General features: G+C 44.9%; 1 protein-coding gene across 1 annotated transcript in view; it reads left to right on the top strand.

Moving 5' to 3' along the window:
• The window catches only part of SEC23IP (SEC23 interacting protein), a 32,698-nt gene extending 10,462 nt beyond the window's left edge, over positions 1 to 22,236 (top strand). The window contains 15 exon segments of the mRNA XM_054163378.1: positions 54 to 143; positions 1,485 to 1,605; positions 2,546 to 2,635; positions 3,232 to 3,373; positions 4,453 to 4,661; positions 5,333 to 5,451; positions 6,011 to 6,181; positions 6,833 to 6,928; positions 7,694 to 7,897; positions 8,834 to 8,989; positions 9,790 to 9,892; positions 11,211 to 11,396; positions 12,722 to 12,884; positions 16,799 to 16,899; positions 21,624 to 22,236. Of these exon segments, the coding sequence (XP_054019353.1) occupies positions 54 to 143; positions 1,485 to 1,605; positions 2,546 to 2,635; positions 3,232 to 3,373; positions 4,453 to 4,661; positions 5,333 to 5,451; positions 6,011 to 6,181; positions 6,833 to 6,928; positions 7,694 to 7,897; positions 8,834 to 8,989; positions 9,790 to 9,892; positions 11,211 to 11,396; positions 12,722 to 12,884; positions 16,799 to 16,880 (1,932 nt within the window). The 3' untranslated portion in view covers positions 16,881 to 16,899; positions 21,624 to 22,236.
• The last annotated feature ends 4,028 nt before the right edge of the window (positions 22,237 to 26,264 follow it).

Genomic DNA, 26,264 nt, shown 5'->3' with positions numbered 1-26,264 from the left:
ATCATTGGTCTGAGAAGGCATACTGATTCTGTGTAACTTGTTTGCTGTTTCAGGCAGAGTATAAAAGGGCTGTAACTACAAACCAGTGGCATCGGAGACTCGAATTCCCAAATGGGGAGACAATTGTTATGCACAATCCCAAGGTAATAGATTCTGGCAGTTGATTCTCACAGAATTCTTTAGGGATAAATCAGCAGGTGAATGGAAGTGTGACTTCAATGCAGTCTTAGTCTTGCTTGAAAGGGACTTTCTGATTAATTGGAGTATGTGTGCGTCAAAGATGATAGAGTTTACAGAGCGCTGAACTGCTGCTTGCTTCGATGTCCTGTTGTGTGCTTAAAAGACAATGCTTTCTGAAACCTAAGAAGAATAAGGGTTTGCTTAGTAAATATTTGGACTAAGCATAACTGGCAACAAAGGGAAGGCAGTATGAATTAGTTTAAGCTCAGACAGTCTGCACTGAATGGAAGGTAATTTAAGGTAAGAGCTTTCATGTGGAGAAGAGCATTAATCTAACTGTAAATTAATTAGTTTGTGTATCTGTGCTTTGAGAAGTTTTCCACTGCAACTATTTTTAGGCCATGAGAAAATATAGCAAAACACCCCCAAACCTCTAAAAGTTATTTTAAATGTCTGCTAACAGTGCTTAAAACATGGACTACAGCCTTATAGGCCAACACTGTTAAGTGTTGTTAAGTGTTCACTTAGTACAGATGCAGTAATTAATAAATAAAATAATCCAAGGGCCAGAAAGAATCACAGTTGCTCCTGCTTTAAGCACTTAATGCTGGTTAAGGGTTTTTGTCTAGTAAAGTCCTAATGAAGCCCTTAGACCACTTGGTGGCACAAATAGTTCAGACTATACTGAGTCAGTGTAAGTCTTACAAGCAGCCATCCTACTGAATTCCTCATTTTCTAGGGTTTCTGGGCTGCTCTGAATGTTGTCCTTCCCTGAAAAGCACTGCTTTGTTTTGATTCCTTGTGTTAGTTATAAATAGGGGCAGTGCTCAGTTTCCTCACACAAACTGTAATCTGCTAAGGAAGAGTGGATGCTGAGGCCTATCTGGGAAGGAGGAGCTTGAATAATACTTGTCTGAGGACTTAAAAGTTCAGAATCACTGAGTAGGTCAGTTTCTTCAACTAGTGGTTGCTTTCATTCAGGTCTTCTGTTTGCTTTGCATGCTAATGAGGATTATCAGTGTTATTTTTTATATATATATAATCTGTCAGTGCAGTTTTAGTGAAGCTCTCTGCCACAGGGAACAGCCCTGGGGTTTTCTAAGTTGTTTTTTTGTTTGTTTTGTTTGGTTTTTTGGTCTTTTTGTTTTGACATATGTGCTTATGCTGAAGCAAACAGTTGAGTCTCAGATGCAAGTTACAGCAATCAAACCAAAACTGTGTTAAACCATGCAGTGCTTTCAGACCAATGTTATGAAGCATGCTTTTAAGAAAATGTTTATAATTGGACAATATCTTTTTGTCAGGTCATAGTTCAGTTCCAACCTTCTGCCACGCTAGATGAATGGGGCACCGGTCAAGATGGTCAAGCAAGGCCACGGGTGGTGAAACGTGGAATTGATGATGACCACGATGAAATTCCTGATGGTATGTGATTACTGCACCTGAGTCTGCAGCTTGAGCTGCAGTCACTTTGGTTCTGTGCAAAAAACTGGACAGTAGTGGAGGGGCAGTGCATTCTTCATGCCTAAAGTGTAAAGATTAAAGTTATTCCTTGAAAGATGTGATTGAAAGATGTGATTTGGCTTTGGCTTTTTTTGATCAAAGGAGTCTTGGGGCCTATCTGATCTCCTGAACCATCTTATGTATTAGAATAGAATAGAATTAAACCAGGTTGGAAAAGACCTTCAAGATCACCAAGTCCAACCTATTACCCAGTACCATCTAATCAACTAAGCCATGGCACCAAGTGCCTCACAGAGGCTCTTCTTAAACATTTCCAGTGATGGTGACTCCACCACCTCCCAGGGCAGCACATCCCAATGGCCGATCTCACTTTCTGGGAAGAATTTCTTCCTAACATCCAGCCTAAACCTCCCCTGGCACAGCTTGAGACTGTGTCCTCTTGTTCTGGTGCTGCTTGCCTGGGAGAAGAGACCAACACCCAGCTGGCTGCAACCTCCCTTCAGGTAGTTGTAGAGAGAATAAGGTCTCCCCTGAGCCTCCTCTTCTGCAGGCTAAGCAACCCCAGCTCCCTCAGCCTCTCCTCACAGGGCTGTGCTCCAGACCCCTCCCCAGCTTTGTTGCCCTTCTCTGGACACCTTCCAGCACCTCAATGTCCTTCTTCAATTGAGGGGCCCAGTTCTGGACACAGGACTCAAGGTGTGGCCTAAGCAGTGCTGAGCACAGGGCAGAATGACTTCCCTGCTCCTGCTGGCCACACTGTTCCTGATCCAGGCCAGGATACCATTGGCCTTGGGCACTTTCTAAGCTTTACAAAGCAAGTATTTCTTAAAGTTGCTTGACTCTAAACTTCACCACTGAAGTACATATTGGTACTATGAGTTTTTCTTTTCTTTTCCTACAGGAGAAATGTCCCAGATTGACCATCTGGTGTTTATGGTCCATGGCATAGGCCCTGTGTGCGACTTGAGGTTCAGAAGCATTGTTGAATGTGGTATGGTTTTGCTTGTTTAATGAGGAGTTGTATTCTGGACTGCTGAGGTGTGGGTTTCTCTATCCTATTCAAATGAGCAGTCTTCTTTTTTTTTAAATGAAGTTCTCTAATGTTAAGAAGTTGAATTTCTGGTAGAATTTTTTGTCCTGGGTATTTTCCAAAAGCAGAACCTGTATTTTGTTAGGCTTAGCCCTTTAAGTGTGATTATTAGACATGCAGAGTGGCTCGGGGTTTGGGGTGTGGGTGTATGCTTGCTTTGTGTGGTGCTGTTTGGCTGAGGTGGTGCTCTGTTTGCTCTTTTTTGAACTTTAAGTATACAACTGAGTAAATTGAGAAGGTCATGTCTGATGATGGAGTAAAACTGCAGTCACTGTGAGATAGCTTCCTAAAAAATCCACTTAATATTGAAGAAATAATAATAAATTGATAAAAATATTCATATTAAGAAAGAATATTTTCTTAGAGGAGTAATACCTGGAAAGATTTTCCCACTTAGCAGTTTCCTTCATTTGTATTCTGTGGAAGGGGAGAAAGATTTGTAACAGTGTGTTACCTGAGTACTGCTGCTAACAGATTTTCATTTCTCTTCTCTCCAGTTGATGATTTTAGGACTGTTTCTCTGAAGCTGCTGCAGACTCACTTTAAGAAATCTTTAGAGGAACGTAAAGTGAGCAGGGTGGAATTCCTCCCAGTCCACTGGCACAGTTCTCTGCATGGGGATGCAGCAGGTGTAGACAGGTGAGTACATTGCTTAGTGCTGAGAACTTCATACAAGCTGGAGGGTTTTTATCAAGTGGATAAGAAGAGAAGTTCATGTTGTCTTTAGGCTAGATCAATAGGTGCATGACAGGGTTATAAAAGAGAATGGCTCATATTTTTGTGTTTGAGTACAAGGAAAGCTGGAAAGGCATGTGTGGATTATTTTTTATATTAGTACCTTTGCAGAATACAGAATTAACCAGGTTGGAAAAGACCTCTGAGATCAAACCCAACCTATCACCCAACACCATCTAATCCACTAACCATGGCACCAAGTGCCTCATCCAGGCTCTCTTTAAACACCTCCAGGGATGGTGACTCCACCACCTCCCTGGGCAGCACATTCCAATGGCCAGTTTCTCTTTCTGGGAAGAATGTCTTCCTAACATCCAGCCTAAACCTCCCCTGAGACCATCCCAGTAACACTGAGTGCCAGGAGATATATGTGTATACACACACACACACTTTTGCAGTACCTCATTTTCATGGTAGTGGCTGATGCACTGATACATGATGGGTGTGTGGAGATAGTGGTTGTAAGTATGAGGTGATGGCAATCTGTTCCAGTGTCTCACCACCCTCATGGGAAGAACTTCTTCCTAACATCCAATCTGAAGCTACCCATTTCTATTTTTTTGTCCATTCCCCCCAGTCCTATCACTCCCTGACACCCTAAGAAGCCCCTCCCCAGCTTTCTTGTAGCCCCCTTCAGATACTGGAGGGCCACAGTTAGGTCTCCTCAGAGCCTTCTCTTTTCCAGACTGAACAACACCAACTCCCTCAGTCTGTCATAGAATCAGCCAGGTTGGAAGAGACCTCCAGGATCATCACCCAGCCCTATCCAATCAACGGGACCATGGCACTAAGTGCCTCATCCTCATAGGAGAGGAGCTCCAGCCCTCTAATCATCCTCATGGCCCTTCTCTGGACATGCTCCATCACCTTCAGATCCTTCCTGTACTAGGGGCTCCAGACCTGGATGCAGTACTCCAGGAGGGGTCTCCTGAAGTTATTATCTGCATTTCTCCAAAGGCTTTCTAATGGTTTTGTGTTGCCAGGAACATAAAGAAGATCACCCTGCCCAGCATCGGTCGCCTGCGCCACTTCACCAACGAAACCCTGCTGGACATCCTGTTTTACAACAGCCCCACCTACTGCCAGACCATCGTGGACAAGGTGGGGCTGGAGATGAACCGCTTGTACGCCCTCTTCATGAGCCGCAACCCCGACTTCAAGGGAGGAGTCTCCGTGGCCGGGCACAGCTTAGGTAATCGGCTAAGCAGCTGAGTTGGGATAAACAAGAAAGGAAACACAACCTTCACTAAGTGTCAGGCTAAAAGTATCACAGATTCACAGAACCTTAAGGGTTGGAAGGGACCTCAAAAGCTGTCCAACCCCGCTGCCAGAGCAGGGTCACCTAGAGCAGATCACACAGGAATGCATCCAGGTGGGTTTGGAATGTCTCCAGAGGAGACTCCACAACCTCTGTGGGCAGCCTGTTCCAGTGTTTTGTCATCCTCACAGTGAAAAAGTTTTTGCTTCTGTTCACATGGAACCTGCTATGCTCCAGCTTGTCCTATCATTGGGCATCTCTGAGCAGAGCCTGACTCCCATCCTGACACTCACCCTTCCCATACTTATAAACATGCATGAGGTCACCTCTCAGTCTCCTCTCTAAGCTGAAGAGCCCCAGCTCCCTCCGTCTCTCTCCCTTCATCATCTTTGTGACCCTGTTCTGGACTCTTTCAAGCAGTTCCTTGAGGTCCTTCTTGAACTGAGGGGCCCAGACCTGGACACAATATTACAGATGCAGCCTCACCAGGGCAGAGTGGATGGGGAGGAGAACATCTCTTGACCTACTAACCCCTTGATAGGGCAAAGGGAAAAGAAAATCTGACTTTTTTTTTTCCCCAAGGCAACTTTAATTTCTGTTTCCAGGTTCCTTAATTCTATTTGACATATTGTCTAACCAGAAGGATTTGGCTTCATCAGTAAATACTGGACAGTTCTCTGGTGTTAATGGGACTGTGAAGGATGTGGCTGTTCCTGATAAACAGGTAATTTGCTTCCTTGTCTTTCCAGGAAGTAGAGCTGATCATTTCAGTAACTTTGCCTTTCAGAATTTATTAGCTGAAACACTCTTGTGGGTTCTGATAATACATGTGGACATGTTAGCAGAAATGTGCAGTTTTGTCAGTAGTGCCAATTCTTAGGACAAGCTATGAGCTTCCAATTAGGACAATAATGGGATTTGATTGTAGTCCTCAGATTTGACCCTTGTGAACACATACATTTGTCCTAACAGTATCTGAATGGTGGGGGAGAAGTGGAAGAGGGAAAGAATCGATCTGTGTTCAGGCTACAAACTGTGGCCAGATGTTTGATGATTAAAAGGAAATATTTTTGAGTGTTAGAAAGCTCAGGAAGCCTTTTTGTCTTTCTTAGTAATTTTTAGATAGATGTTTTGCTGGTCTGTTATTGTCAGAGGAAACCCTGTGCTCTGCTTCAGAAATGGGCAGAGATGGGAAAAGCTTACATCATAATGTTTTTAAGAGAAAGTCATTGAACTGGGTTTTGCATTTTGATGTGGTTCTGTTTCTGTGCTGTTTTGTTAAGATGACTGAAGACACCAGTTCCTTGGGCTCCTCAATTACTACTTCTGGTGATGACCTCTGTGAGCCTGAAGTAGATGATGATTTTCCTACTTTGCAGAAGACTCTGGAAATGCTTAGTTTGTCAGAGTATGCGAGCACATTTGAGAAGGAGAGAATTGACATGGAGTCTCTGGTACAGTAGGAGTCACTTGACTTATGGGCATTGCCCTGGGTGTGGAGGTTTATGTTTGGGGTTTGGTTTTGTTTCTTTGAGTGGGGTGTTCCATGAAGCTTGAAAGCAGTTGCAAAAGTAGGATAATTAATGCAGGTCATGAAGATAAATGTTATGTGACTCTCTCTCTTTCTTGGTGCAGTGTATTTTCCCCCTAGTTATGTTAAGGCACTTTGTGTCATGTCATGACAGAAGGACAGGACACAGTCTCAAGCTGCACCAAGGGAGGTTTAAGAAATTCTTCCCAGCAAGAGAGATTGGCCATTGGGATGTGCTGCCCAGGGAGGTGGTGGAGTCACCATCACTGGAAGTGTTTAAGAAGAGACTGGATGAGGCACTTGGTGCCATGGTTTATTAGATGGTGTTGATTAGTTGATTAGATGGTGTTGGGTGATAGGTTGGACTCAATGATCTCTAAGGTCTTTTCCAACCTGGTTAATTCTGTATTCTGTATGTCTTTGGAATGTTTTAAATGTCTGTAGCTTCATAGAATCAGCTTTTACCTGATTCCTAAATCATTGCCAATAAGAAATTATCTATGTCACTAGCAAAGTTATAAATGTGCCTGGTTTGGTGGTGAGGGGGGTTTTTTAATACTTTTTTTTCCCTTAGCTCATGTGTACAGTGGATGACCTGAAGGAAATGGGGATACCTCTTGGACCAAGGAAGAAAATAGCTAATTTTGTAAAAGACAGAGCAGCCAAGCAGGTAAAAACTGTTTTCAGGAAGAAAATATTAATCACTAGCCAAGAAGGCTAATGAGATCCTGGGGTGTGTTAGAGTGTGTCCAGCAGATGCAGGGAGCTTCTCCTCCCCCTCTACTCTGCCCTGCTGAGACCTCATCTTGGGTACTGTGTTCAGTTTTGGGCTCCCCAGTTCAGGAGGGACAGGGATCTGCTGGAGAGGGTCCAGTGGAGGGCTGCAAGGATGATTAGGGGACTGGAGCACTGCCCTGTGAGCAGAGGCTGAGGGACCTGGGGCTTTTTAGTCTGGAGAAGAGAAGACTGAGAGAGGATTTAATAAATGTTTCTAAATATCTGAGGGCTGGGGGTCAGGAGGGAGGGGCCAGGCTCTGCTCACTTGCTCCCTGAGATAGGACAAGGAGCAATGGATGTAAGCTGCAGCACAGGAGGTTCCACCTCAACACAAGGAGGAACTTCTTTACTGTGAGGATCACAGAGCACTGGAACAGGCTCCCTAGGGAGATTGTGGAGTCTCCTTCTCTGGAGACTTTCAAGGCCCATCTGGATGTGTTCCTGTGTGACCTGACCTACATGGTATGGTCCTGCTCTGGCAGGGGGGTTGGACTCGATGGTCTCTTTGGAGGTCCCTTCCAACCCCTGACATCCTGTGATCCTGTGACTGTGAAATGCAACTGACTTCCTTCCTTCTTAACATTGAGGCTATATTAAAAGAATTTTGTCAGCTGTGAAGTGAACTTTGTTGTTCTGATTTTGAAACTTCTCTCAAAAGGAACAAAAGAAAACAGCAGAAAAGAAAGCAGTGCTGGCTGCAACACTCCAGACTCCAGAAGATGCCCAGAAAGCAAAGGAGCCAGTCAGTCCTGTCTCCCCAGCAGAGTCTGGTCAGCTGCATCCAAAGAGGAAGCTTCCGCTTGGTGCCTCTGTTTCTTCTGTGAGCATTGACTATGACTATTTTGAAATGGGAACTGGCCAGGTGAGACTACATACATCTTAATGATTCATTTGGAGCAATGCTGTCCTTTGGCTTGACTTTGGGTTTTTTAATGTTGAGGACTTTGTGTTACTTCCCTGGATTTTTGTACTAAGGTTATACTAATGTAGGTCATGAGGGAGGGCTGGGAAAGGGGTTTAGATTAATTAGTGAAAAGCAAAACTTACTATAACAAGGACACCACCACAATTCATGTTTTTTCCCTTCCATGGTTCTGTTCCAGAAGCAGAATGAACCATATTGAGTTGTTCTGTGGCTTTACAGTTAACATAGTAGACTAAATTGATCATAGAAGCGGCAGGACTGGAAGGGACCTCAAGGATCATCCAGTTCCACCTCCCCTGCCATGGGCAGGGACACCTCACACTGCAGCAGGTTGCTCACAGCCACATCCAGCCTGGCCTTAACCTCCAGGGATGAGGCTTCCACCACTTCCCTGAGCAACCTGTGCCAGTGTCTCACCACCCTCATGGGGAAGAGCTTCTTCCTAACATCCAATCTCAATCTGCCCATTTCTAATTCTGCTCCATTCCCCCCAGTCCTATCACTCCCTGATACCCTCAAGAGGCCCTCCCCAGCTTTCTCGGAGGCCTCTTTCAGATACTAGAAGATCCATTTATGCTGTTCTATTTAATATTTTCCTGAAGCTGAACTTAAAACCCAACCCTTGAAAACTTCCTGATTTAACTATTGTTTATTTCTTTCTTACTTTTGATTTTTTTGGTTTTAAATTGAAAACATTTTTAGTATTATGGTATTCATATGTACTGTGGCATTTGTAGTGAAGAGGGCAATGCAGCTGAAGCTTCCTGGAAGTACTGTGAGAATGTGGTTGATTTAATACACAGCTTGTTTCTCCTTGCCAGCTGAGCATTATGTGGCAGTTGGGAGTTTATAGATGTGATTTCTCTCGGGTAGGTCTCTGTCGTTTACAGCGCACTGGACTTTGAACCAGACATTTTCTTTGCTCTCGGCTCTCCTATCGGTGTGTTCCTTACTGTGAGGGGTGTGGAGAAGATTGATGAAAACTACAGGCTTCCAACTTGCAAGGGATTCTTCAACATCTATCATCCAGTGAGTAAGCACTGCTTTGGAGAGCTGGTTTTAGTGGATGGAGGTGATGGTAAAGCAGAGTACTGAGTTTTAACCTCTGAGCATTACACCTCCTCTTCCCTTACATACATTTCCCAAATCACTCTATTTAGTGGCTCAACTGAAATGTATGTTCCATGTATTTGTGGTCTTTACTGCAAAAGTGAAGTAGAGCTGGCTGTAGGTTCCATAATTAGAATTCTGGATATGAGTTGGCTTGATAAGAATTTGCCCTGTTCATTTTCAGAGCGTGAAGAACTCTCTTTGCCATCGTTAATTTCAAGCCACGCTTGTAGATTTGTCTCAAGTGTTTGTATTTGTGCCTTTTGCAGGGTTCTTCTGAGTTTCCAGCTTAGATTCTGGGAGGTTTAGAAATCCTGGGTGGTTTTGCCGTGCATGCAGTATATTTATCCTCTTCTGTTCCATCTTGGTTAATAGCAGTTAAACAGTGACCTGTTGGTAGGGCTCATCAGAGTGCAAGAGAATTCTGCTGCTCTTTCACTGTTGTGCTTCTCCTTTAGAATCTCTGCAGGATAGGATAGGATAGGATAGAATAGGATAGGATAGGATAGAGAACCAGACCTAATTAGTTAATGAACCTGCTTAATCTTACAGTCAAACTAAATGGCCATGAACTGAGTTTCTGTAAGCTGAAATAGAAGATAGTTAAAAAATGTTTCTATATTTACCATAAATAGGGATTTTTCCCCCCCCCACTGGAATGTGAGCAATAGAATAACTGCTAAGATAACTAAATGTCAGTATGGTTTTTTTCTCAACAGCTTGATCCAGTAGCTTACAGGTTAGAACCAATGATCATTGAAGACATGGATTTAAAGCCAGTTCTCATTCCACATCATAAAGGCAGAAAGAGACTTCATCTGGGTAAGAAAAAATAATTATTTTATACATGGGTCTTACTCCTAATTTATTTACTTGAAGCATTAGAATATTGTAACATTTCAGGAGCCTAATGAATGTTCCCAAATATCTGACTTCATCTGTTTCATAAACATCAGAGGGAATTCCTCCCAGCCCCCTAATTGTATTCACATGTAATAATGAATCATAGTTCCTCCAATCTCGAGGTTCTGATTACCAAACTTCCATTTAGAAATTGCTGTACATCACTTCTTCACCTTAGTTTTGAAGATGATGTGCAGCAGAACTTAATTTTGCTTGTTTCTTTTGCCTTGTCCTTAATGACCACCAGTTCAGTATTGGGAAACACTGAGGAAAAAAATGGTTCCATAGCCACTGATGGACAGGGACTGGATTTTTTAGCTCACTGCTACACAACAAATGAAGGTGCTCTAGTTCAAGTTTGCATACCCAATAAAGAAAGTCAGTTTTGCTGTACAATGACAGTATTACTGTTGTGCAAGTTCACAGAGCCTTTCTGAAAGCCTGTTTTCAGGCACCTGGATGGAGAAATTCTGCAGCATCTACACTTTAGAATGGTACATTAGAGCGAGTCTGCTTCCCTAGACTAGACAAGGTACTTGTTAAGATATGTTTCAGGTTTAAAGTCTCAAAGTGTGTATAGTAAAGGAGAAAATTCTGCTCTATTGTTTTTTAATTTGAATTAGACAAATGTTCCATGGAATAGGTGTGAGCCCTGACCTAACAAACCCATGTGGCTCTAACAAGGTATTGTGAAGAGTTCTCCTTCATTCAGAGTTTCCCACCAGTACTGAATGACAGTTTGATTACTGGTGACACAGTTAGTGAACTGTAACAGAATTCCAGGATAAAGTTCTCTGGGAGTGCTTCTCCAGATTCACTACTACTGCAGGAGACATTCACAGCTCCTCTGCTCTCTTCTGCAGTGCTGGAGTTTGAAACTCTGCTTGTCCTTTAGTGTGGGATGTTAGGAGTGGATGTAGGTGGTGGTGGGATTGGCTGGCAGCTGTTTTTGTGGACCTTTCTGAATTTGGAGGCTGCTGGAATGTTTCCTCTGCTAGTAGGTTTTAACTCATTGACCCATTCAGTGAGAAACCAATTGTGTGTTAATTAGATTTCACCTGATCTGTTGGAATGGAATAGAAAAGCAGGGAACACACATTCATGACAGAGCAGGCCCATTTCTCCTAGTAAGTGGGATCTGTGTTGAACAGTGTTTCATCATTCTGGTTTTAGTTTGTGACTGAAATCCTTCTGTTAGAGTGACTTGTTAATTTGTGTTTTGTCTCTTTTTCTCAAGAGCTGAAAGACTCTCTGTCTCGTATGGGCTCTGATCTGAAGCAGGGTTTCATTAGCTCTTTGAAGAGTGCATGGCAGACCCTTAATGAATTTGCACGTGCTCACACATCTTCAACCCAGCTCCAAGCTGAACTGGAGAAAGTAGCTAACCAAATCAAAGAGGAAGAAGAAAAGCAAGTGGTGGAAGGTATGTGGACATATTATTAGCTTGTTTATAACTTAATGCTCTCAAATTAGTAGAAATTTGGTTGTGCTAGTGATTGCTTGCTATTGATTTTTTCAGACCCTGTGCTAGACACCAGGTGCCTGCCAAAGCTGCTTTATCACTCTCCCTTCTCAGGTGGACAGAGGAGAGAAAAAACAATGAAAGGCTTGTGGGTCAAGATAAGGACAGGGAGATCACTCACCCACTGCCATCAAAGGCCAAACAGACTCAACTTGGGGAAAGTAGTTTAAACTGCTACCAATCAAATCAGAGCAGGGTAAAGAGAAATAAGCCAGTGTCTTTAAAACATCTTCCCTCCAGCCCTCCCTTCTTCACAGTGTCACAGTATCACAGTATAACTAAGGTTGGAAGAGACCCCAAGGATTGAGTCCAACCTGTATCCACAGACCTCGTGACTAGACCATGGCACCAAGTGCCACATCCAGTCCCCTCTTGAACACCTCCAGGGATGATGACTCCACCACCACTTCTGAGATGCTGCAGAGGAGGTCCTGGGCTGCAGATGGCTCTCTCTTACACCATTAACCTCCATGGGCTGCAGGGGGACAACCTGCCTCAGCATCTCCTTTACCATGGGTTGCAGGGAAATCTGCTCTGGTGCCTGGAGCATCTCTTCTCCCTTCTTCACTGACCTCACATATTCTCATGCCTCTGTCTGACTGCTGTTAATATTGCACAGCAACTTTTTCCCCTTCATCAATCTGTTATCCTGGAGACAATACTCCTGTTGGTGGTGGCCAGGGGCAGGTCCATCTTGGGTCTAGCTGGTCTTGGCTCCATCAGACATGGGTAAAGCTTCTAGCAGCTTCTCACAGGAGCCACCTCTGTAGCTCTTCCACTACCAAAACCCTGCCATGCAAGCCCCTTGCAGGAGTATTAATATTAGATGTAAGATGTACTTCTGGATTGGGATTTTACTTGTGTCTTCTGCAAAAGAAAAAGTTAACAGCCTTTAATGAAATACTTTAGGCTTGACTTCCAACTTCCTGTTGGTAGGGCAGGTTTCTAAATCAGTTGTGCTTTCTTTCCTCTCAGGGAAAATTGATACAAAGAAATACTTGTGAGATTTATCCTCTTCAAACTCAAACAAACTAAACTGTTATGGAAGTCACTAGCCTATGGTTCCAGTAAACTCTCTGGATCATGCAGTGGAGTGCTTGTCAGCTCAGGCTGTTACTGTTGTCTTACTGCAGGCACATGGAGCTTATAGATGGGTGATGTTTCATGATTATAGTCAAGCAGGCTGTGGCTTGAAATTAATTTCCATCTGTAAACCCTAATTTTAGCTGAGAAGATCACTGAAAGTCCAGACCCTCCAAAAGATGAAGATGTTTTGGTGAAGGTTGGAATGCTCAACGGAGGGCGTCGCATTGATTATGTTCTACAAGAAAAGCCAATAGAAAGCTTCAATGAGTACCTCTTTGCTTTACAGAGTCATTTGTGCTACTGGTAAGAGGAAATAGTTGTGTTTCTGATGTGGCTGTGTATCTTTCCATGTTGGTAATGACATGCCTGCTATTTCTCTTGCTCCTGTTGTCTGCTGTTAGGTGTGTTGGCATCACCTGTGACCAATATGGTATTAGCTAGAATGATATTTCTTGTCTGGAGGATTTTATGCTCAAGGAAACTCAGGTGATCCCTGTCAAAAATCATGCCCTAGAGTTTCACTTCAAGTACATTTTGACCAAAAGAAGTGGGTTTATACACCCAGATCTGTTTTATAATTGGTTTGACCAACCAATTATAAAGATACCAGAGCAGGAGTTGTTGCAGTGGTTGCTGTGTGTACATATGCCTCAGGAGATGTGAGTTTTCAGAGTCACTGTAGTCTTTGAATTGTTTGGAAAAGGCAGTTGCAGAGCTGGGTATGAAATCCTCATCACTTAATTCTGAAATTACCTGTTGGTAGGGAAGAGGTCAGCTTTCCACACAGGCATATACCATAAGCTTAAATGCCTTAGACTCTGGGAGCTCACCTGCTAGGTAATTGAGATGATTCAAGTGTTCAGGTAAACAGAATGTGACTGCCCAGGAGTGTCAGTTTCAGGGTGTCACACCTAGATGTCACTATTGGCTAATTTAATTTCAAAGTACAATCCTGTCTTTGCACAAAGTAAGCAAATCTGCTGGCCTGATTACAATAAATAACACTGGATACCTTGCTTTTGATTTGTGACACTCAAAACATCCACCTTTAGCTACAGACATTTACAAAACAAGGAGAGCTCTGTGAGCATTTGGACAGCTGTAGTTTTTCAAACAAAAGTATTCATAGAATCATAGAATTGTCAGGGCTGGAAGGGACCTCAAGAATCAGCCAGTTCCAAACCCCCTGCCAGGGGCAGTGACACCTCACACTACAGCAGGTTGCTCACAGCTGCATCCAGCCTGGCCTTAGACACCTCCAGGGATGAGGCTTCCACCACCTCCCTGGGCAACCTGTTCCAGTGTCTCACCACCCTCATGGGGGAAGAACTTCTTCCTAACATCCAATCTCAATCTACCCATTTTTAGTCTTTTGCTCCATTCCCCCCAGTCCTATCCCTCCCTGACACCCTTAAAAGTCCTTCCCCAGCTTTCTTGTAGCCCCCTTCAGATCCTGGAAGGCCACAATTAGGTCTCCTTGGAGCCTTCTCTTCTCCAGACTGAGCAGCCCCAACTCCCTCAGTCTGTCCTCATAGCAGAGCAGCTCCAGCCCTCTGCTCATCCTCATGGCCCTTCTCTGCACATGTTCTAGCACCTCCAGCTCCTTCCTGTAATAGGGGCTCCAGGAATTGTGTTAGACCACAATATGTAAAACATGATTTCCTCATCACACTGGAATGAAATTGCTGGGTGATGATGCTCTGCTGTCAAAGCTAAACACACACACAAAAAAAGGCAGAATGGAACTTCTTTTGAATTTTGATGGTTCTGATTTGCCACTTGTGTGCAGTGGTCATTTGCACATGCAACAATCTACAGAGCAAGAAGCAGAGGTGGTGTCATCACAAAAGCAGCACTACAGTACAGCAATGCCTTATCTGGTTTGGAATTTGCTTTCTTTCCAGTGCTCACATGTTTCAGATGGAGAAAGATACCCATTCATTTTCAGGAACAGCAATGGCTGTTGACCTGTTGTATTTGCCCTTAGGAGTAGCTGTCTTACATAAAATGAAGCACACTTCAAGCTACACAGGATCACAGAAAGGTGGGGGTTGGGAGGGGCTTCTGAAGGTCATCTGGTCCAACCCTGTAGAATGGCAGAGCAAAGGATGTGTCAGCTGTATTTGGCAACATGACTACAGCTCTTGACATTTAGGAGAGAATCTTGGGTGTCAGTGGCTGAGCTGTGCAAAACACTGGTGTTGAGGGAGGAGTGCCTAGCCTCTTGTCTAGCACCTGCTAAATTGGTACCCTGTACTATATTTGAAGGTTTCTATTTTCAATAGCTAATAATTTTTAGAAGCAGGCAGTTCTGCAGAGGTTGAAGTATGGAATGGAAAGCATTATTTGGCCCAGTGGTGGCAGTGCTGTTTTGTGGGTAGAGCTGAAGGAGGGTTTTTTGGTTTGTTTTGTATTTTCCATTTAAATAAGGAGGAGAAGTATGATGATTAATGACCCAAATGTGAGAGTTGGGTGGGCTTTTTGGGTTTTTTCCCTGAGGGGGATGGTGGAGGGAGCCTAAAATGAAATGCTTTATGTGTTAGAGAGAGCAGAGCTTCAGTGCTGATCCTTCTCCTTGCTTATTTGCTTGCTCTTTTAATAGCCAAGATCATCAAGGAAAGTGGTTACTATCTCTGTGCTCAATTGGGGAGTATATTTGTAGTCCCTTAGCTTGTGTATTTAACTGTACTGGGGCTCTGTAAATGATGTTCCTCACAGTTCTGACCATCTAAATCTTCTTCACTGTCTCCCTGTGTCCTCTCTTTTGAGAAGCACAAGCAGCCACTCTTACACTAACAACTGCAGCAGCTTTGGAACTTTGTTAAACTTTGCCTGTTGAACTTTGCTGGTTTTTACAGTGTTTTTTACTGTTTTAATATTGGTGTTGTTTATGTGTGTTTAAGTAACATTTTATAGACAAATAAGCAAGTGAAGCCTGTCCATGGTAAATTGAAATGCAGATAGCCTGAAATTTGATTTTGAAAAGAGGAGGGGAGGCAACAACTCAGAAACATGGAACTGGAGTTATATTAGTTTTTAAAATATTTGGGAATTTCCATACTTTCTAGTAGTAAGGAAGGGAGGAAGACTATAGTTACTTAATATAGTCTAAGTCCAAGAAAGTGCAAGCTGGTTACCAGAGGAGAATTAGCAACTTGCTGATAAAACTCTAAGGGCTGAGGTTTAACATTGTGCTGATAGATGCAGTGGGGCAAATCAAGGAAGAGAGCCTTGAGAAGTACCCTTGGTGGAATATCTTCAGGGGCCCATCACAGACAGAAACTGATAGACTGGGGAGACTTAAGCCAAATGGGTAAGTCAGTGGGGCAGAGTGGAGGGAAAATGCAGTAGCAAAAGGTAAATGCGTGGAATCACAATGCTGCTGAAGTTGGAAGAGACCTTTGAGATCAAGTCCAACCACTCATCTGGAGCTCACAATTCCACCACTATTGCTAAGCCACTACCACTCAACTATGTCCCTCAGCACCACATCCATGTGTCTTCCAAGCACTTACAGGGATGGTGACTGCACCACCTCTCTGGGCAGCTTGTCCCAGTGCCTGACAGCCCCTTGTGTGAAGAAGCTTTTCCCAGTATCCAACCTGAACCTCCCCTGGCACAACTTGAAGCCATTTCGTCCCATTCTACCACTTGCCACAAGTGAGAAGAGACTGAGCCTCACCTCACTCCAACCTCCTCTGAGACAGCTGTAGAAAGTGCTGAGGTCTGCCCTCAGCTTCCTCCTGTCTACACTGAGCACCCACAGCTCCCTCAGCTGCTCTCCACAGGACCAGTTTTCAAGGTCCAGCCTCCCCCTCCCTCCCAAGCCTTGTTAGTCTTCTCTGGACATGCTCGAGCACCTCAATGTCCTTCTTGGAGGGAGGGACCCAAAAGTGGACACAATATTTGAGGTGCAGCCTCCCCAGTGCTCAGTACAGTTGGACAATCACCTCCCTGCTCCTACTGGCCACACTGTTTCTGATACAGGCCAGGATGCTGTTGGCTTTCTTGGCCACCTGAGCAAGGGCTGATAGCAGAAATAATGCAAAACTGCTGAAGAACTGTAGTGTGAAGCAAGCTAGCAGAGGTAAGTCCACATTCCCAACAGGTAAGTACGAGGGAAATGAGTTGTGTGTTCCAGGAGAGCTAGGATGTGGCTTACAAGAACTAGAGAATGGACCATGCTAAAATAATGCTTTGCTTAATGTTCTTCCTAGGGGATCTGAAGACACTGCCTTGCTGTTTCTCAAAGAAATATACAGGACTATGAATATCAATCCTGAGCAGCCACAGCATTGATGCAGAGAAACATGAACTTGTAAGTTTGTTCTAACTCCTTCACTCATGTAAAATTCAGCCTCAGCTTAAATATCTTTACTTTCTGTTTTCCCCCTGAAGTTTTAGTTACAAAGTGTGCAGCTGCAAAGTGTCATTTGGGTTGCAAAAGCAATTTCTAGACTTAAACACAGGGGAAGTCTTCAAGTTTTCCCCTCTTCATTCCCAAAAGATATCCCCAAAAGATGTTAGAGTTTTTGGTATGGGGTAAGAATTGCCAGCACAAATATGTTCAGAAAATAGGATCTCTTTTTGTCATGTTTGCCCCCCAGTTCAGTTGTTTAGTGAATGTTCAAGTGTAGGAAAACTTGGTGATATTGGGTGTGATAAAACTTCATTTGCAGTGTAGTAGATGGAAAAATACCAGCAGTGCTCCACTGCTGTGAGGGCCATGCTGTGGTGCTGCTTGATATGCCAGGGAAGGAGTTGCTTGTCTCTGAAGAGGGTGTTAGACACTGGTGTTGGTAAATTACTTCATGAGACCTCTGCCTCTGTCTCTTGTAACAGAATGCTCCTGGGGGGCAATCACCAGCATCTTTTTTGGTTTTTTCCTTAAAAAAAGGGGTGTCATAAATTGATCAAATACATTTGTTGGTTTTTTTAAAGCATGGCCAAGTAATAGGGAAAATGCACTGTTGGGCTGCCCAGCTAGGGCAGTGGTGAGCCAAATAACAGGAAAAGGCCCTGTTGGGCTGCACAGCTAGGGCAGTGGTGAGCCAAATAACAGGAAAAGGCCCTGTTGGGCTGCCCAGCTAGGGCAGTGGTGAGCCAAATAACAGGAAAAGGCCCTGTTGGGCTGCCCAGCTAGGGCAGTGGTGAGCCAAATAACAGGAAAAGGCCCTGTTGGGCTGCACAGCTAGGGCAGTGGTGAGCCAAATAACAGGAAAAGGCACTGTTGGGCTGCACAGCTAGGGCAGTGGTGAGCCAAATAACAGGAAAAGGCACTGTTGGGCTGCCCAGCTAGGGCAGTGGTGAGCCAAATAACAGGAAAAGGCCCTGTTGGGCTGCACAGCTAGGGCAGTGGTGAGCCAAATAACAGGAAAAGGCCCTGTTGGGCTGCCCAGCTAGGGCAGTGGTGAGCCAAATAACAGGAAAAGGCCCTGTTGGGCTGCACAGCTAGGGCAGTGGTGAGCCAAATAACAGGAAAAGGCCCTGTTGGGCTGCACAGCTAGGGCAGTGGTGAGCCAAATAACAGGAAAAGGCCCTGTTGGGCTGCACAGCTAGGGCAGTTTAGGCTGGGTGCCTCCTGTTACTGCCACACAAGCTACCCCTCTGGTGTTCTGAGGGTCCAGCCCAGTAGGTGGACACAGGAAATAGCCTATGTCATACCAAAAATATCCTGCAGCCTGTAAATCCATCTGCAAAGTCGTTCTCTTCCTCGTTCTTCCCTCTCTGCTCCTGTGGGATATGCTCCCTATTGGGTAACAGTGGGGGAGTATCTCAAGGCCTCTTAGACCTGGCTAGGCCTAATGCCCAGAGGAGAAGTGGGGGAACAGTCTCAGACCTGGCCAGCCTGAGACTAGCTGAGCAGTGCTGGGGGAAGAAAGAGCCCTGGGTGTTTTGGGTATACCCTCAGGTGGGGAGATGGGAAGTGTTGGGAGACTTTTGGGTGTGCTATAGGGGACTCTGTAGGCTTTAGGATTCTTCTGTCACTATGCTTGTAGCTTTCTGTACAACACTTGATGCTTTTCCATTTAAACTTTCCATCACTTTTGCCATCCATTTGTGTGTTTCATTCTTTTGCCCCTTACAGGGGCAAGAGAGGATCTGCCTGGCCTCAAACCAGGATAACAGCTCTGCCAGTGGTAGGCCAAATAAGAGGAAAAGGCACTGCTGGGCTGCCCAGCTCTGCCAGTGGTGGATCAGTTATCACAACAGTTTATGTAGAGCTTCAAATCATATTTGCAGAACTTTTTATCTGCTTTTTTTTCCTTTATGACTACTTAGGATGAAATCACATGAAGTTTATTACTGCAGAAATATCTTTCAGTCTTATAGTGGAGGGGAGGGGGATGTGATTGTCACCACGAAGCCACAAGTGGGTTTGTAGATAATTGTGATTTGCACTGATAACTGCACAGCTGGAGGCTGTTTCAGCAGGATTTCATGCAACAAAGCACAGCCAGGGAAGTCCCAGTGACTGTAATACCATTAGGAATTGCTCAGATCCTCTCTCAGCACTTGCTTGACTGAACAGCACTGGAGATTAGGATTCAGATCCCAGAGGCTTAAATGGGAGGGCGTTTGGGGCCCGCTGGGATGTGTGTAATGAGAAGTGGTATCTTGGGAAGGCTGCACACTCTGAGACCAGCATCTTTTTTGCATGAGGAGAAATGTCTCTGCAGGTGCTATGCAATGTGTAACTGCTCAAGTGTCTCAGCAGGGAAAAGGAGAATTCTCCCTCAGTGTTTGACAGTAGTCAGGTAGGGTTGGCCTGTGAGGTTTTCTCTTTTTGCCCTTTCTTTTTTTCTCTTGAGACCTTTGGGTGTGAAGGGTGGCATGGGAAGGTAATGGATTATCCAGCAGTGCCTGTGACAGCCACATCCATTTACTTATCAAGAAGTAGATGATCTGAAGAAACAACCTCTCCCTGTTTGTGGGCTGCTCTAGGGAAAGAGTAAATGCCCAAGGTAGCTCTGGGCTCCCTCTCCATACTTTTCATCTTAGTTGATTTGAGTGCTGAGACCTGACCCATTTCCCTGCTTTGATGTGCAGAGCTGCCTCGTGCTGTCCAGTTTAATTTCAGGGTGCAGAGGGAAGGAGACAGCATCTACCAGCCTGCTTGCCACTTCTCAGGAGTGTTGATCTTTATGGTGCTGTGGGCTGGTGTGCATCTCTTTAACTTCTTGAGAACTGTGGTAATTTCAAAGCAGATAAGAATTTGGCAGGGGCAAGTTAAGGAAGGAGCTGGATGGTCAGCTTTGTCTCTGACTCAGATTAGCTGTTCATTTTCTTTTGGAGGCATGAAGGGAGTTGGCCAAACATTGTTCTTAGAAGCAGAGGAGGGACTAAGGTGGCCACTGTGCTTCATGATATGGGAGATGAATTCTGAAAGCAAGGAGAGTCATTGATGCACAGCATCTGTGCATAGCATCTTGGTGTAGTGTTCTGTCTTGGGAGGGTTTTCTTGACATCTGCTGGTAACTTAGTCCTAACTCAGGTTGGCAGCATTAACTACTTTAGCTAATATTACTTATGAGAAGAATTTGTTGCCCTTAAAGTGGGTGAGCAGCTACCAATAGCCATTTGCTTCTGCTCACTGATGATGAAATAGGGTAAATGGTATTAAAACCTCTGGAGTTCTACTTTTACTTGGTATGAATGACTTGGGTTAGATCTTCTAGATCACTGGAAGCTGTTCTTTGTGGAACTGATGCAGAGTTTCATTTAAACAGTGGAAAGAATTGCTTGGGACAGCTTTAACACAGAAATGGGAAGTTCCATTTCCTGGGTCTATTTTGGTGACTTGGTTGAGAGGAAACTGAAAATGTCAGGCAACTGCAAGGAAGCTGAGAGGTTTTTAAATGGCTGGGGCAAATGAGAATGTTGTTCTTTAGTAGTGTGACCACCACTAGCATCACAGCCTTTTGACTGGACTCACAGGAATACCTTTCACTGTGCTAGGTACAGGATTTGTTTAAATCACTGTAACACACTATATATTGTTCTTACTTTCACAGCTCAATTGCAGAGGGCCCTGGTGAGGCAGGAGTGTGCAACAGCAGATGTATAAACTATCACATCTTTATTTCTGACTCTTTAGAGTTGTGCAAGTTATTACCATAAGTTAAAGGCTTTGGAGCACAAGCCCTATGGGGAGAGGCTGAGGGAGCTGGGGTTGCTGTCTCCTGGAGAAGAGGAGGCTCAGGGGAGACCTTCTTGCTCTCTACCACCTGGTTGTAGCCAGGTGGGGGTTGGTCTCTTCTCCCAAGCAACCAGCAGCAGAACAAGAGGACACAGTCTCAAGCTGTCCCAGGGAAGGTTTAGGCTGGATGTTAGGAAGTTCTTCCCAGCAAGAGAGATTGGCCATTGGGATGTGCTGCCCAGGGAGGTGATGGAGTCACCATCACTGGAAGTGTTTAAGAAGAGACTGGCTGAGGCACTTGGTGCCATGATTTAATTGATCAGATGGTGTTGGGTGATAGGTTGGACTCAATGATGTCTCAGGTCTTTTCCAACCTGGTTAATTCTGTATTAAACTGTATTGCAGATGAGATCCTCTGAGCTCTTTCCACAAAAAGTGTACTTCAGGAGCATATTCTGTGGAAAAATGGAGTTTAAAAATAAGTATGGAGTGATTTTTAGGTCTCCCTGAGTCCTTCTGAGATGGAATGTTGGGGGTTGGTCTCTTCTCCCAGGCAACCACCAACAGAACAAGAGGACACAGTCTCAAGCTGTGCCAGGGGAGGTTTAGGCTGGAAGTTAGGAAGAAGTTCTTCCCAGAAAGAGAGATTGGCCATTGGGATGTGCTGCCCAGGGAGGTGGTGGAGTCACCATCTCTGGAGGTGTTTAGAAAGAGACTGGCTGGGGTGCTTAGTGCCATGGTTTAGTTGATTATATACTGTTGGGTGAAAGGTTGGACTCGATGATCTCAAAGGTCTCTTCCAACCTGATCTATTCTATTCTATATTTAACTTTCTGAGTACTTTTGTGGGCACACAAACCCTGCTGCATTTCATGTGTACCTGTTCTGTTTTCTCTGCACAGCCACACCTGCTGCTCCCATGGACCTGGTGACAATGCTTTGAGGAACATCTAATCTATTTTCATGATTGCCAATGACAGGGTAAACATCGGGCTCTGTTTTGTTGGTTTTTTTCCCCTCTGCCAGTCCTGAACTTGCTCAGATTCTCCCTTCTTGTGTCACTTCAAGCAAAGTTCAATTTTGAGATGATCAGCACTGTTATTGAAGAGATGGAAGGAATGCCACCCTTGTGATCTTCAAGCAGCTTCGTTGTACAGTTGCCAAGTCTAAAGTGATGGCCAAAGAAGCGGGGTTTTGGCGTGCAAAGCATTACTCCTCTCCTTCAGCTCTCCTGGCTCAGCTGGCTGCCAAACAGGCTTTGTCTGTCAAGGCAGCATGTCCTTATTAAGGAGGACTTGTTGGGAAGCAGCAATAATCTGCTTTTCTTGACACCTTTGTTGGCCCACCTCTGCAAATGCAATGTGAACTGCGCTGATAACCATCTTCAATACAGATTACACACAACAGGTTTACTAAAAGCTACCAGCCAGAATCATTTTCTTACTATTGTAAGTGTGATGGAAGTTATTTTATAAAGACCTTTTTAAGCCTCTGTTAAGAGTTTTATTGTGGTTTGGGTTGCTTTTGGTTTGGTTTTTTTTTTAAGTAAAAATGACCCTTTGAAGATGTGTAGCAGTTTGTTACAGCTGGTTCAGTGTTCACATCTGAAATGAAGAAGAATTGAAAAGAATGTTTTGGTCTGATAATGAAGGTAATTTTAGTGAAGCTAGGCTTCAGTTGTGAGAACTAAATCCTTACCCTGACTGTGCAGTTTGGTATCTCAAAACAGCTGCTGTAGATGGAGGAGTCTGAAGCATATGGGTGCTAGATAATATCCTGAGTGCAGACCTGCAATCCAGACTCCAGTTTCACATAGAGTTGAATGATTTGAAAGCCTTTGAACTCGTGTCTCTGAATACTGAGCTCCTGTAGCTTTCCCCTGGCTTCAACTTCCCTGCAAATTGTGGCTTTTCTTGATATTGGTGACTTAACCTTACTACTGACTCTGCCTCTGTTATTGCAGTAAATGAATCTTGAAATGCAGTATGCTTTGGGTTTCTTTTTGTTGGCATATGTAAAATACACATTTTTGTGTATATATTTTGGTTGTTATCAGTAAGAACACTTCCAGTGGATCTTTACAGCAAGGTTTTGTATTTCATCAGAGAAAAATAGGTTGGAAGGGACTTCTGGAGAGGTTACCTAGTGCAGTTCCCATGCTCGAGGCTTAGGGCTGTGTTCATGATCAAGTTCCTTCGCCTCTCTGGGCTCTCTTCTGTTGTTTGACTACTGTGATTGTAATATTTTTTCTAATATATACAATTGGAATTTCTCAGGTGGAGCTTCTGTCTGTTGCCTCTTGTCATTTCTCTGTGCACCTTCAAGAATAATGTCTCTATTTTCACAGGCTCACAGGATGTTAGGGGTTGGAGGGGACCTCTGGAGATCCTCGAGAATAACCCCACTGCCAGAGCAGGACCACAGGATCCAGCACAGGCCCCACAGGAACACCTCAGTAGTTCAGCAGTGAATTTGAGATTTGCACTAATTTAAACAAAAAGGTTTAAATCTTGATCACAAGATGTTAGGGGTTGGAAGACATCTCTAAAGGTCTTTGGGTCCAACCCCCCTGCCAGAGCAGGACCACATAACCATGTAATCTAGCACAGGTCACACAGGAACACATCCAGATGGGTCTTGAAAGTCTCCAGAGAAGGAAACTCCACAACCTCTCTGGGCAGCCTGTTCAGTACTCTGGGACCCTCACAGTGAGGAAGTTGCTCCTCATGTTGAGGTGGAACCTCCTGTGCTGGAGTTTATATCACAGGAAGGGAACTTGGAAAAAATCTTCTCTTGTACTCTCACAGTTGAGGACAGCAGTAAGACTGAACAATTTCCTTGACACCTTGCATTCCATGTGCTGCTGCTGTGTAGTCATCTTGGGACTTTCCCTTGGACTTGCTGTAGTTTATGGTTTACAGATTGACAGCCAGGTGAACATGAGCCAACAGTGTGCCTAGCTGGCCAAGAAGGCAAATGGCATCCTGGCCTGCATCAAGAATAGTGTGGCCAGGAGGAGCAAGGAAGTCATTGTGGCCCTGTACTCAGCACTGGTTAGGCCACACCTTGAGTCCTCTGTCCGGTTCTGGGCTCTTCAATTTAAGAAGGACATAGAGACACTTGAATGTGTCCAGAGAAGGGCAACAAAGCTGGGGAGGGGTCTGGAGCACAGCCCTGGGAGGAGAGGCTGAGGGAGCTGGGGTTGCTTAGCCTGGAGAAGAGGAGGCTCAGGGGAGACCTTCTTGCTCTCTACAACTGCCTGAAAGGAGGTTGTAGCCAGGTGGGGGTTGGTCTCCTTTCCCAGGCAACCAGCATCAGAACAAGAGGACACAGTCTCAAGCTGTGCCAGGCTGTTAAGGCTGGAGGTGAGGAGAAAGTTCTTCCCAGAGAGAGTTGTTAGCCGTTGGAATGTGCTGCCCAGGGAGGTGATGGAGTCACCATCCCTGGAGGTGTTCAAGAGGGGATTGGATGTGGCTCTTGGTGCTATGGTTTAATAGTCATGAGGTCTTGGGTGACAGGTTGGACTTGATGATCTCTGAGGTCTCTGTGATTCTATGGAAGTCCATCTTGTTCTGGGAAGTGAGCTTGCCAAAGGAAACTTTATCGCAGATGAAGATGTTTGTATCTTTGCAGATTAACCTTTGAAGAGCAGCTTTTCTAAGCTTCACAATCTGCTTTGTTAGCTGGAATACAAATGATGAATACATCAAGACCCCCACAAACCCACAAGCACTGGCCTCATTTTCATCTTGAGTATCACAGAGAGGAAGGTTATACCCTGACATTTATCAACTCTCTGCAGATCTGACTGATCTGATGTGTATGCTGAAGTAGCTCTGATGGTGTCTTGTTCACTTTCTTCTACTGTGAAGCTGATGGGCTGTGATATCAGTCCCCTGGGAGGGCACAGCAAGCCAAGGAGCAGCAGCAATTTATGGATGTGTGAGAAGGCTGAGCTTTGCTGAGCTACTTCAATTGATAGGTTGGATGCCATGATCTTGAAGGTCTCTTCCAACTTGGTCTGGTCTATTCCTATTCTATTCTATTCTATTCTATTCTATTCTTCTGCTTCCTACGATTAACACAGTTGTGCTGCTTGCTCTCTGGGGGATCTTCTGAACTTGATCTGCTGAACCTGGGTCCAGAGGAGAGGGAAGGGTCAAGAGGGAAAGAGGAAAGGCTGAGGGAGCTGGGGTTGTTTAGCCTGGAGAAGAAGAGACACGGGGGGACCTTATTGCTCTCTACAACTACCTGAAGGGAAGGTAGGGCTCAGGCTCTGCTCCCAGGCAACTTGTGGCAAGACCAGAGGGCATGGCCTGAAGCTGCACCAGGGGAGGTTTAGGTTGGATGTTAGGAAGCACTTCCTCGTGGAAAGGGGAATTTGACACTGGGATGTGCTGCCCAGGGAGGTGGTGGAGTCCCCATCCCTGGGGGTGTTTAAGGAAAGATTGGATGTTGCACTTAGTGCCATGTTTGATGTGGAGGTGTTGGGTCACAGGCTGGGCTTGATGATCTCCGAGGTCTGTTCTGGCCTCAAGAATTCTGTGATTCCGTGATGCTCTCCCTGCATTGCTCTGATGCAGCCTGACTTGCACTTTTTTTATGGGAGACCGTATCTGTGCCCTGATATCTGTGCTGAAGATGTTTCTGAAGACCTTTGGCAAGATCCAGCGCTTTGTTTAAAGGAAGTATTGAAGGACAAAATGCCTTCCTGTGGGGAAACCGCTGTGCTGAGTGGCATGCAGGTGAGCACCGGTGGTACGTTGTGTTGATCTTATGGCTACCATACAGTCTCAAGCTGTGCCAGGGGAAGGTTAGGCTGGAAGTGAGGAGAAAGTTCTTCCCAGCAAGAGAGATTGGCCATTGGGATGTGCTGCCCAGGGAGGTGGTGGAGTCCCTGACCCTGGAGGTGTTCAAAAAAGGCTTGGATGTGGCGCTTGGAGCCATGGCTTAGTTGTCAGGAGGTGTTAGGTATTAGGTAATAGGTTGGACTTGCTGATCTCTGAGGTCTTTTCCAACCTGGTTGATTCTGTGATTGTGTGATTTTTAACAAAAGAGAGTTGCTTGAAGAATGGCAGTGCCCTGGCTGACTTTGCCACAAGAACTTCATCCTCATACCTGGGGGCTGGGGGTCAGGAAGGAAGGGACAGGGACAGCCTCTGCTCACTTGTGCCCTGGGATAGGACAAGAGGCAATGGATGGAAACTACAGCCCAGAAGGTTCCACCTCAACATGAGGAAGAACTTCTTTACTGTGAGGGTCACAGAGCACTGGAGCAGGCTGCCCACAGAGGTTGTGGAGTCTCCTTCCCTGGAGACTTTGCAGCCCTGTCTGGATGTGTTCCTGTGTGACCTGTGCTGGATTCTATGGCCCTGCTCTGGCAGGGGCTTGGACTTTATGACCTTCAGAGGTCACTTCCAACCTCCTGTGATCTTTTGATCTCTGGAGGTCCTTTCCAATCCCTAACATCCTGTGATCCTGTGGCAGCTTGCTTTGATTTCCTAGCAGCACTCTGGTGCTTGTTTCCAGAGTCTTCTAGCAGC

The sequence above is a fragment of the Dryobates pubescens genome, chromosome 8 (genome assembly GCF_014839835.1).
Source record: "Dryobates pubescens isolate bDryPub1 chromosome 8, bDryPub1.pri, whole genome shotgun sequence".
NCBI classification, from domain to species: Eukaryota; Metazoa; Chordata; class Aves; order Piciformes; family Picidae; genus Dryobates; species Dryobates pubescens.
The sequence above is the reverse complement of the archived record's forward strand: the minus strand, read 5'-3'. Positions and strand labels throughout refer to the sequence as shown.